General features: G+C 26.7%; 1 protein-coding gene across 1 annotated transcript; it reads left to right on the top strand.

The window, feature by feature from the left end:
- Positions 1–2,569: 2,569 nt before the first annotated feature.
- On the top strand, positions 2,570–5,880 carry LOC100165321 (ubiquitin-conjugating enzyme E2 W-like). Its single transcript, XM_001945159.5, has 6 exons — positions 2,570–2,992; positions 3,096–3,187; positions 3,837–3,939; positions 4,000–4,155; positions 5,512–5,587; positions 5,694–5,880. The coding sequence occupies exons 1-6, from the start codon at positions 2,969–2,971 to the stop codon at positions 5,705–5,707; spliced, it is 465 nt and encodes a 154-aa protein (XP_001945194.2). The 5' UTR covers positions 2,570–2,968; the 3' UTR covers positions 5,708–5,880.
- The last annotated feature ends 6,600 nt before the right edge of the window (positions 5,881–12,480 follow it).

A 12,480-nucleotide genomic window follows, 5' to 3' on the forward strand; every position in this document is an offset into this window, starting at 1 on the left:
GAAAATTACTGGGGAAATTTAAAATGATACATCAAAGTAAAAACACATTAAAAAATTTGCATTATTCTTCGGACGAAAATTAACTTAATTTAGATATTTTTGAAATAAAATTAACTTGAAGTTAACTCGTTAATCTTGAAAAAAAAGTAACTTATTAAATTAAAAGTTAATTTGAAAAAAAAAGTAACGAGTTAATTAACTTAATTAAAATTAACTTAACGTTTTAACTTAATTTTAATTTTTGTTAATGCCCAGCCTTGCTAACAACAATAACAATGCACTAGAGAAATATTTTACAAAATAATCATTAAGTATAGACATCAGCATTTAAAATCAACAAAATCCTGAAAGCTAAAAATACAAAATTATACACATCTCAAACTACTTATAATACAAATCGATTTTACCAGCGTAAAAAACCTAGCACACTTATAACAATAAAGTTTTCCGTCCCATGATTTTAGTTTCTTATAAACATCACTAAAACGTACGATAATCTTCTCACTATAAAATATTAAAACCAGATGTTGAATAGTCATATTAACATAACCAAAAGGTTCCAAGGGGTCAATAACACCCAAGGATTCCACGAAAACTATCATATACATATATTACAGATAGCTAACTAACATTTGCCCTCTTGAAATTATCGAAAACAATCTGTCCCATCATAAAATGTATACCGTTTACACGGTAATATACACGATACAAGTACATACAGATGCAAACATAAATTACCACAACAAATTCTAACACCATTGAAGAAAATCCATATAGTCTAATAACGCGGTGACAACAAGACACTTATTATACCAATAAAAAAAAAAATAAAACAAAACAGCCTGTGTGGCCGAAGACCAAATATAAATATATAATACAACGAAGACCTATATCGATAACTACAACAAAACACACCACAGTTCTTACGCTATCGATAAATTTTTTTTTTTATCAATACCTATTCGAATAATATAAGGCATTGACAAGAGTACAAGACGCAAACTGTATCAGAAACTCATACACAAAACAGAAAACATAAATATATATTTCATCTTTCCTATCAATACAACAAAATACTGCACCAACCAAACAACAATTTCAACTACAAAAACACCAAGCATAATATCTACGCAAAATACAATAATTCTAACCACAACAACACCAGCCACCTTCAGCTCAACAACAGGAATCACACCTACTTCAAGGACTCCTCGCCAACGCCTATAATCCCTGAGAGTACATCAGTACGTAAATACATGTTTATGCTTAAAAATCCAAAAAAATAACACAAAATCACATATCACTCCTTAACCTTCATAATAAAAAGTAACAAAACCATATACCTTCCAAGAATCCAAATATAACATATTTTTCCCATTATATTTCACACCTCCTTAACTTAACTTTTTATCCACAATACAAAATATACAATAATATCTATAACACCATGCTTTAGAAAAATCCAATTCACTTGTACAACATTTTTAGTAAATATATTTGAACTGTATTATCAAAACATACTAACAAAAGACACATAAAAAAATTTATATTTATTTACTTTTAACTATTACTTATAATATACTGAAGTGTCGAGAAAATATAAAAAATTATAAGTATTATAATTATTGTATTGGTATTTTTCAGTGAATGTGTAAGCATACTCAACCAATTTTTAACTATGAATAGTGATAGGAATAATTTGTTAAAGGGTACATTTTTTAACCTAGGCAGAAGGCTGAGTCCTTTTGCGTTACCCCCACTTTAACCGCTGCCTTAGATATTATGACCTAATGTTAACAATTAATTTATTAAAAAACTAAACATGTGATATATCTTATATTATAAATGTTTAGTAAACATTTGGTTACTGTTATTACATTTTGTCTCGATGTAACATTTCTTTTTCCTAACTTTAAAATAAACAGAATATTCAATACCGAAAATAATTACTTGAAACATATAATTAAAACAAATAATAAGAATTTATGATTTAGATTTATTATAATTTTTTAATGATCATTTGAAATTTAAAATGATAAATTATAAGAAAAATTAAAATTTTGAAATATGTAATTTTAAAATAAGGTAGGTGGGCGCATACTGAATGGATTATTGAAAATACGGGATAAAGTGTTTTTTGGACCTTTTGTTGGGACTCCGGGACGCTTCATACAAATAAGGGACGAATGGTATCATAATCTTCCGAGTCCTCTGAAATATTATGAATGATAGTTTTTTCAAACGTAATAATTTACAGTCGAAAACTTCTATACTATACACTAGTCAGTAGTCTGTTACTATAATATTATGTTTACAGTATTTGGCAAGTACTATTTGCTTCTCTACTTTCTAGGGCTCTCTCGTGGCTAATAACTATATATGCGAATTATACGCTAGACAGCCGGCTTGACTGCTTGACGGCTCGAGTGCTATTGTGCTAAGAGAAGACTGAACTGCGTAGTGCGTACTCAGCGTTATAGGCCACAATCGCCCGATCCGGATAAACCAGGGGAAACCACACAGAGGCGACGGGCTTGTAACGCTTGCGCACACTAAGCTGATAACATGTTATTTGGCGATGATAGTTGATAACAGACTATAATTTTTTCAGACTCGGATAAATGTAAATTTATTACCTACGCTATTATTTTTGTTAGGGAGCCTTAGAGAAGATCGTCTTAGTTCATGGTTTTCATATCTGTGATATACAAACATACGTATGCTTTTAAATCTCTGATATACACTATATAGTTCGCCATATTAATGCATGGACAGCAACTTCACTAATTTGCTTCTCCTGAACAATTCTGTGGAATGCCCATACTGTGTTACACGATTAGACAGCTTAGTAATATATGACGTACCTATTTTATATTAATTTCTAAATTATTGATGATCAAACCACACGATATTTAATACTAAAACATAAGATTAATTTAACTAATTTAGTGTCGGAAATTGTCGTGAGATGGCAGGAAAAAATCCATCTGAAGTATGTATCGCCATATTATGCATTGTGAAAATTACATCTTTATTGTATAAAAATATTATTATCATTAAATGAAAGCATTTTTTTGTTTTTTTTTTTTTTATAGAAAAGACTTCTTAGAGAATTTCAATTATTTGTTAGAGAACCTCCTCAAGGGATGTTTGTAGATGTTGATCAAGCGGAACAAAATTTCAAAATGTTGGTAAAATAATAATCGTAGCTCATCTGTTTAATTTAATATTCATTTAATAATGTATATTATTCAAGTGTTTATACTTTATTTTAATCTGTGTCCTGTAATAACATTATTAAAATTTCAAGTTTTCATAGAGACGATCCAAGGTACTTATTTTAATTCTAAAATTAATTGCATTTAATTATGTTTTTTGCTATATTTTAATATAGAATTTTGTATAGGTCTTATTACTATTATGTAGATCTAATATCAATGTATTTATTACTAGTTATGCAACAGACATTGGGATATAAATACTCTATAATTCTAAACATTAAGATTATCCAAATTATTTAATTTCTAGTTAATAATTTAATATTTTAGAGGCGAGTACTTATATCTTTTCAATATGTAGATCAGCACCAAATATGATAAACATATTATATTCCAATAAATTAAAGGTATTTCGTCAAATAAATGTTTTTTAGAAAATATAAACTTTTAATTACAATCTTTTTAAAAATATAAAGTTGGACTTTCAATAATGTAACTATCATTTGAGTATTAATATTTTTATAATTATAACAACTTAGTGCGAATATATTGTTTTTAAATTTAATTGGATTTCTTAAAATAAATGTTTATGTATATTAATTTAATTTAATTTTTTAGTTGGATTATAAATATGCAAGGCGCTGAAGGTACTTTATATGATGGAGAACAGTTCCAGTTACAGTTCAAGTTTGATGCCAACTATCCTTTTGAGTCGCCTGAAGTAAAAAATTTTTATATAATATTATAATAGTTAATTTATTTACATATGTATTTTTTTAAGGTTATATTTGTAGGCGGAAACATTCCAGTTCATCCACATGTGTATAGTAATGGCCATATATGTTTATCTATTCTTACTCATGACTGGTCACCAGCATTAACTGTTCAGACTGTCTGTCTTTCAATTATGTCTATGCTAAGCAGTTGCAAAGAAAAGGTGATTTCACAAAAATTATACAAACAACAATTTGATATATGATACTCTGCAAAGCTTAAAAGGATGTGATACCTCAAGTGTTATCTTTATCTTACAAGTGCGTAACATAGCAAATTGTACGCTAGGCAGAACACGTGTAGCTCTGTTAATTTAAAAATTAGTGTGAATTGACCTCTTATAAAATCTAAAAGTAAGATTATTATCTTGGGAACCTCATGGACTTTTTATTATATTTTAATTTTAAAGCGAGTTTTGAGTATTTTAAAATTGTAAATTTTTTGCACATCTTAAAATACTTATAACTCGTTTTAAAACTAAAATAAATAAAAAGCCCGTGAGGTTGCATAGATAATATTTCCAATATTAGATTTTATAAGGGTCAATTCACTCTAACTTTTAAACTAACTGAGCTTCACGTGTTCTGCTGAGCGTAACATTTGGTATGGTATGCACTTGTGAAACGGAGACAACACATGCGGGTATCACGTTCTCTTAAACTAATTTTAATTAGTGGCTTAATATAGATTACGTTACACACAAGTCACAACACGAAAAAGTAAACCCTCACTAGAACACAAATATAATTTAATATAATAGGTAGTTATTTAATGTTTTTCAATTTATTTCATTATGTATTCCTAGATTTTTTCTATGTTTTTGGATATGGATATGTATATGGATACATTTTTAAACTTAAAATGAAGATTAAAGTCTGATTTACTATTTTGCTTATAAAAGTATATTTTAGAGATAAGTGATATTATAATTAGCTGTTTATTTGAAAATGTTATAGAAAAATGGTTTATAATTTTTTTTTTTATTAATTATTTTAAGCCCGTGCATGAGTAGTATAGTAAGCATTATGGATGGATCATAATCCTGTTTTGTCTAGAATAAAAATTGTTTTGCAATTATCAATATATATACATTGAGAATATTAGAATATTTTGATAAAAAAATAACATCAATAGGCAGACAACAGCAAGTACTTTGATAGTACTTTGAGTACTACCTTTGATTGTAAGTACTTGCTTGTTGCTGTATTTTTTGAATGTTTATAAGATTTTGAGTACATTTAGATGAAATATTTTTATTTTTTGTTGAATAACTAAATCATATTTTAAAATTTTGCAGGACACAAAAGTATAAACTCATAAGTCATAAGTTAGTGCACATTTTTAGCTAGTATGTTAATTTATCTAATAATACATAATTATATAAATTAAAAGTACTTGTGAGCACTTATTATTTATATTACAATGTGGTTGCATTATGATTTATCATCATAAATATAAATGCATGTACAAATATAATATTATAGAATATAAAAAAAATAATTTGTATTTTATTTAACAGAAAAGACCTGAAGGTGATAGCTTATACGTACAATTTGGCAACAAAAATCCAAAAGAAACACAGTGGTGGTATCATGGTAAGCAAATAATGTCCCTTACTAAAATGAACCGCGTACATTAAGATAGTTTATGAAGATTATTTTATTTAATTATTTTGGTTTAATTTGTTTTTTTTCTTTTTAGATGACAATGTTTGAAGTATTGAAATCAATCCTATTATTTATTTACGAGCTACAGATTCTCATTTAATATGAAAATTGTGACCATGTTTTTATTGCAGTTATATGTATACCTCATTTTAACACAGCCATTAATTGTACCCAGATCTTTTTAAATGTATATTTGTTAATTATAAATACCTACATATAATTATGAATTACCTTTTTGATTAATATGCTCGCTAATTAATATAACATAATGTACTATTTTTTTAAGTGGAGTAGTATCTATACAGCAGTGTTTCTCAACCGGTAGGTCACCAAATTAAGTTAAAAATCTCTATAGTAAATAAATATATCATGTCTAAATTCACAACAAAACCATAAAGAATCATAGTTTAAGAATAATTATTAATATCTTAAGATTTTTATACATATATTTATTTTAAAACAAATAAACGGGTCTTAACAGTTAAAAATGCAAATATCTGGAATATCTGTGCTTATGTTTCATAAGTATTGTATTACTAGTACAGTCGTCACTCGATAATTCCAAATTCAGGGGACCTTAGCAAATTTGATTTATAGAGGTTCTCGTTTTACCGAGTAATCGGTAATGAAAATTATATTACATACATACATCTTATTTATTATTTAATTGATCATACATTTATTTCTACGTTTAATAATATATATTATTATATATGTTATTAATGTAAATAAGTCAATGCAGTAAGATTTTTTCACCAGTTTCAACTGCCGCGATCACTTTCTTTTTTGCGAGCGACAAACTTGTACTTTACAGAACCCATATTCAGATTGACTACGTTTTATTCTATGTCAACAACTGTTTACGTATTGAACTATTGTATAGGTTTATTTTAATAACATTTTACAATTAAGATAAAAAAATCACCGAGAACCTTTCGAATTATCGAGGGGACCAAAATAAATTTATTTTCTACTAATTATAGAGGTTTTCTTTGGGGGACCAAGCGTTCAGCGATTTATGGAGTTTTTCGAATTATTGGGTGACGACTGTATTTGTTTTTATATTATGCGTATACAGCACACTATAGGTATCAGCCTATCGAGTCATAGGATTTTAACATTTAACTACAATACCCTCCTCCCCCCCCCACTCATGTAGTACCGCAATTTTTCACCCTAGGGAGGATTTTCCCCTCTCCTGGGAAGCACTGCAGTAATAACTAATACAAGAATATCTTAAAAAATAATCTTAACCCTTACTGCTAAATGTACTAAAAAAGATTAGATTATATTATCATGCAATGTATATTTCAAGAAACATTGATTTAACATAATATATCAAAATATTTAATTGTAAATCGTAGGTAAATGGAGTATACAATTGTAAACCAAATAACTAATTTACATGGATTTCTTGATTTACTTTATTGTATTTTCTATATTGTTGAAGATATTTTATCAGAAATTTATTGATTGAAATACATAAATAAAAAATAAATATATTATATAGACACAAAATATGGATAGTACAATATTTACACAGCAATATAGAATTACACACGGACACACATTTACTTTATTGTATTTTCTATATTGTTGAAGATATTTTATCAGAAATTTATTGATTGAAATACATAAATAAAAAATAAATATATTATATAGACACAAAATATGGATAGTACAATATTTACACAGCAATATAGAATTACACACGGACACACATGGACAGTAGGTACATCATTAATAAAAATCTTTTATATTTAATAATTCTATTTAAAATAATAAATTTCCCAATTAAAATTAGGGACTAAGACAGGACTGAAAAGAACTAGTTAACAAACACAAAACCATCTGTAAATTACAGAACTAAAAATAAACGTAATCTGTATTTAACATTTATTAAAGACTATAACCGTTGATACTAAAACCCTTTGAGAAAAATAAAAAAATGTTTTAGATTTGTTTTAAGTATTAAGTGAGATGGGAAAAAAATTATAAAATAGAATTTTTTTGTAGAAACTAGAATTGTATGTTGTATAAAGTACCTACGTGTGTTAATTTTCTGTAGCTTCGCTGATTACAGAAATATGTTGATGTATTTATAATTTATATAATATTATATTGTATATTGTATGTTGTAACTTGTAGCATAGATTAATACATTTACTTTAGAATATTAATTAATCTATAGTTGTAGAGTCCATAATATGTATACTATAGGTAGTATAAACTTTTAGTTAGCTGCTGCTTGAGATTTGAGGTTTGACCATGCGTTTGATAAAAAATGTGCATTAATAGTTTATACTCCAAAATTTGGTATTCTCAAAGCTAGGGCAAGTAAATGATATTTTTAACTCAGTTTATTTAAGAAAAGTATTTTTTTTTTTTTTATTAAATTAAAAGTTAAGTTTAGACATTTTTAATACATCAATTAAGTTTAAATTAAGTTAACAATGAACTTAACTTAACTTCAATTAATAAGTTAAGTTTATTTTATTGCATTAAAAAGGTATTAAAATAAGTTATAATCACTTGTATAGCATTATGCCTATCAAAGTATCAACCTATGGATATATATAATTATATATGTATAATTTAAAACCTGTAAGGTTGTATCATTTTGTAATTCTATTCATATTTCTCGCTGGGTTCATTTAAAAATAAATATAGCTTGTAAAAGACAGTGTTATGTACTATTTAACACATTTTATCATTCATAAAATAAACTACTAAAAAATTTATAAAAAATGACTGTATTATTTCTACTTATAAGTGGTGAATATTATATAAATATATATATATATTTAACATTTGTATTTTACAACTAGGTTATTCTAAATATCTATTAAACTTTGATAACAGCTGAATTATGGTATAAATACTATAAATGTATAATATTAAGAGTACACTAAACCCACATGCGTCGTCTCCGTTTTACAAATGCACGACATAGCAAAAACTATTTTGCGCGGGACAACTATGCTCCCTCTGTATTTATAGTAGAATTATTAAAATTCCACAACACATAAGGAAGAACTTAATCTGTGTCGTAGCGTTTTTTTTTTTTTTTATAGCACTTACCAATAGATTTTAATAATTAAACAAAAAAAACAAAAAAAAACTTAATGTTCTTAAACTAATAACTTTAATTATATTTATGCTATCCAAATAATCAAAATGCTACGACACAGATAAAGTTCTTCTCTATGCGTTGTGGAGTTTTAGTAATTCTACTATAAATAGCCGAATACGTCGATTCGTTTGTCAGGGTATATTCGTTTATACCTATGGATTTATAAAATTATATTAGTGTTATTAGTAACAATGTAAGGCAGTTACCAATAAATAGCTAATACCTATACTCAATACCATAGGCGCAAATCTAAATTTTTTTTGGGGGGGGACTCCAAGCCCCCCTCCCCATAGGCCATATTGCTTAGTACCACAGAATATAAAAATTAGTACTAATAACTAGATTTTGAACTGGGGGGACTTGACCGACATTTGGAGGGACTAAGTCCTCCAAGTCCCCCCCCCCCTATTTGCGTCAATGCTCAATACCACAAATTATTCATTTATATTTTTTAAAAATGATAAACCTAAGCACCATCATTTGATTTAGAAAAGCATTATAAAATAATTAGATTTTCAAGCCTAAGGTAGCTATAAAAATTGAGCATTTCATACATTTTTAACTACAAAAAAATCGTAAATTCGACGAATATTGTCATGAAATTTATTTTAACCCTGAAACTAACAACTATATACAATTTCCTACCATTAAGTTGACACCACCGTCATTGTTTATTAAAAATATGCATCACTTATTAAAAATATCAATTATCATTTGTGTCATTTAAATTGATCCAAAATTTTTTAAAATAATATCATAACATTTTATGTTATCCCTTTTTAATGCACACTATAGTGGTTCAAGAAATTATCTTGATTGTTTCAAACATAATTATTAAATCAAGGAATATTGTATATGATACAAATTGAATTTAAAATCATTGTAAACAGCAATATTAAACAAAAAATAATTAATTAATTGACCGTAACAACCTGTCTACCTACCTATACAGTTATAAATATTATATAATTTAGATATTATATGTCTTAAATAAACATGATTTTAATTCAGAGTAGGTATTATTTTTCTACAAGTTATAATTTAAAGCTAATTTCTTAGTATTATTACAATGGAAATATTAATGTATTGTAATGCCCATTTTTCCGAAATTTTTGCTGTTACAGGTAAGTTTGGTACATGCGTCTAATGCCTATATTGTGCACTCGTAAGATTGAGACAACACAATTTGCAAGTGAAACATCTTCTTTAACTTGTCCAATGATTAAATAGGCACAAACAGTAAAGTATTAAAATTTTTTGAACATAAATGCTTGCATTTTACATATTTTTAAGTATTTTTAAGGCGTTTACGTTACTGACCTCCAGCATACAATTAATGTTAACAATATTTGTAATTTAATGAGTTTTGTTTATATCTATTTTTTTGTCATTATAATAATAATCATGCAATTTTGTTTAAAAATTAAACCTCTAACCAAAATTAAAAAAATGGTTTAAAACAACAATTATCATAGTTTAAAGTCAAAACCCTTCATTTTAGTTTTTACCAAAATTAAAAAATACTTTTATCCTGTTCGTCATACGTTGTCTTGTTATTATAGGTACTGCGTAGATAAAGATAGAATATTAGATAGGTACTAGATAGAATGTGAACCCACATTAATTGTATTGGAAAATGGTTGAGTCCCAGGCTATGGTAATAATACAATTTTACAAGTTCATGGCTTGCCCCTGATTCGCATTCAGTTAGACTACTTAGTGTACATTATGATACGTGTTACAGTGTATATTATAATATCATTAGGTATTTGTTATGTCTGTTTTTACGGTAAGAGTCTCCGTCAAACTGAATAATCTGGCGAAGCAAATTACAAAATATATTTTAATTTTCTTATTCTAATCTACAACTATAGTCGAACATTTTTTTATTCGATTCGGTCCAAGCTTATATTTAGGGAAATAGGTTCATTGGTAATAAATAATAATATGTTACTAGTGAGGCTTGGTTACGGGTGTTCATGGCATTTCTTTGATTTTTTTTTTAAATCTTTTGTTCGATGCTTTTCCTACTAAGTCTTCTTTCAACTATCACAACCGTGACGTTTTTGTTTTGAATTTATTTGTATTCATTAATGTTTATCATTTTTAGGTCAATTTTTACATTTTCAGGTCTTAGTTTAACGCTTTATATTGAAAATTATAAGCATTCTATTTTTTTTTAAAACTTCTACGAGTAGGATGTACCTAAGTATCTGTATAAATTAAAATAATACAAAATATTTTGTTCTTTTTGTAATTATGAGGGTAAAACTAATATTTTATGGTATGACAATGTTGATATTCTGTGTTAACAAACAAGGATACGAGAAAAAAATATTATAAGTTATAAGTTATAAGTTATAACCATTAAGAGGGCGCAGATAATAAATACACAGATAATAAATATATTACGTCTAACAAGTGCATATAACAGCAAATTTACGCTCAGCAGATATCACGTTTAACTCAGTTAGTTTAAAAATTAGAGTGAATCGGTTATTATACAACTTGATGGTAAGAACATTATCTGTGGTTGTAGGTATGTGGATTTTTTTATGATAGTTCAGTTTTTAAGTGAGTTATGAGTATTTTTAATTTAGTTATATTATATACACATAACTTACTAAAAAATTGAGCTATCGTAAAAAAACCCACATACAAACACATAATGTACTTACCAGTTACCAACGAATTTCACAATAGGTCAATTCACTCAAATTTTTAAACTAACGAGGCCAAACGCGTTCTCCTAAGCGTAAATTTGCCATGTTAGAAACTTGTAAAACGAAGACAACAAATGGCTGCGTAGCATCCACTTAAATTAAATTGATTTAATATATTTTATATACCTATAAGAAAATAATAAGTGTAATCATAAATAGCCTAATATCTTATTCAAATAAAAATCCACAAACGCTAAAAGTATTATAAGTATATTATATACTTATTTTAATCTAACTTCTAGTTTCAGCCTTGGGCCATTTTCAGGTAATATAATTAATAAATCATCAAATAATGTACATACCTAATACCTATAGGCTATATTATAGTACCTACTTATGTCATACCTAAATAAATAAACACCTAAAAAATTAAATTTAACAAATATGTATATAAAAATTGAATAAAATATAAAACATTATGACCTCTGACTGCGTACTTTATGTAGATATATATTTGTTGTATACATGTTAATGGATTGGTGTTTATTTATTTATCAGTATTTATTACCTACATATTACATTATTTATTTATTTATTTATGCCTGAAGATGGCCCAATTGCCCAAGGCACAGTACCTAGTTAGATTATACATTTTATAATACTTTTGGCGTTTGTGTATTGTTATTTAAATTATTTATAATAATATTTAAGTATTTATTATTTTTTAATTTTTAATTATTAACTGTTATGCAAAAGTTTGACAATAGATAAATTCACTTCATTATCCAAAATAACAGCACACTATTGAAAATAGTGAACGGACATTTTCCATGTTGTACTCATGTAAAAGTACCTAATCGGAGACAAGAAATGCACGGTTAGCGTCCTCTTAAGACCTCTTATGTTTGCTAAAAAAATTAACTATTTTAAAAAACTCACATACAAACACAGATAATGTTCTTTCCATCAAATTTCATAATAGGTTGATCCACTTTAATTTTTAAACTAACGGAGATAAACGTGCT

The sequence above is a fragment of the Acyrthosiphon pisum genome, chromosome X (genome assembly GCF_005508785.2).
Source record: "Acyrthosiphon pisum isolate AL4f chromosome X, pea_aphid_22Mar2018_4r6ur, whole genome shotgun sequence".
NCBI lineage: Eukaryota > Metazoa > Arthropoda > Insecta > Hemiptera > Aphididae > Acyrthosiphon > Acyrthosiphon pisum.

What these genes read in the sequence shown, in the direction of transcription:
- LOC100165321 (XM_001945159.5), top strand. Translation starts at nt 2,969, where the DNA reads ATGGCAGGAAAAAATCCATCTGAA. An exon ending in CAGGAAAAAATCCATCTGAA is followed by an intron (nt 2,993 to 3,095) that starts GTATGTATCGCC and finishes TTTTTTTTATAG; the next exon opens with AAAAGACTTCTTAGAGAATT. An exon ending in TAAGCAGTTGCAAAGAAAAG is followed by an intron (nt 4,156 to 5,511) that starts GTGATTTCACAA and finishes TTTATTTAACAG; the next exon opens with AAAAGACCTGAAGGTGATAG.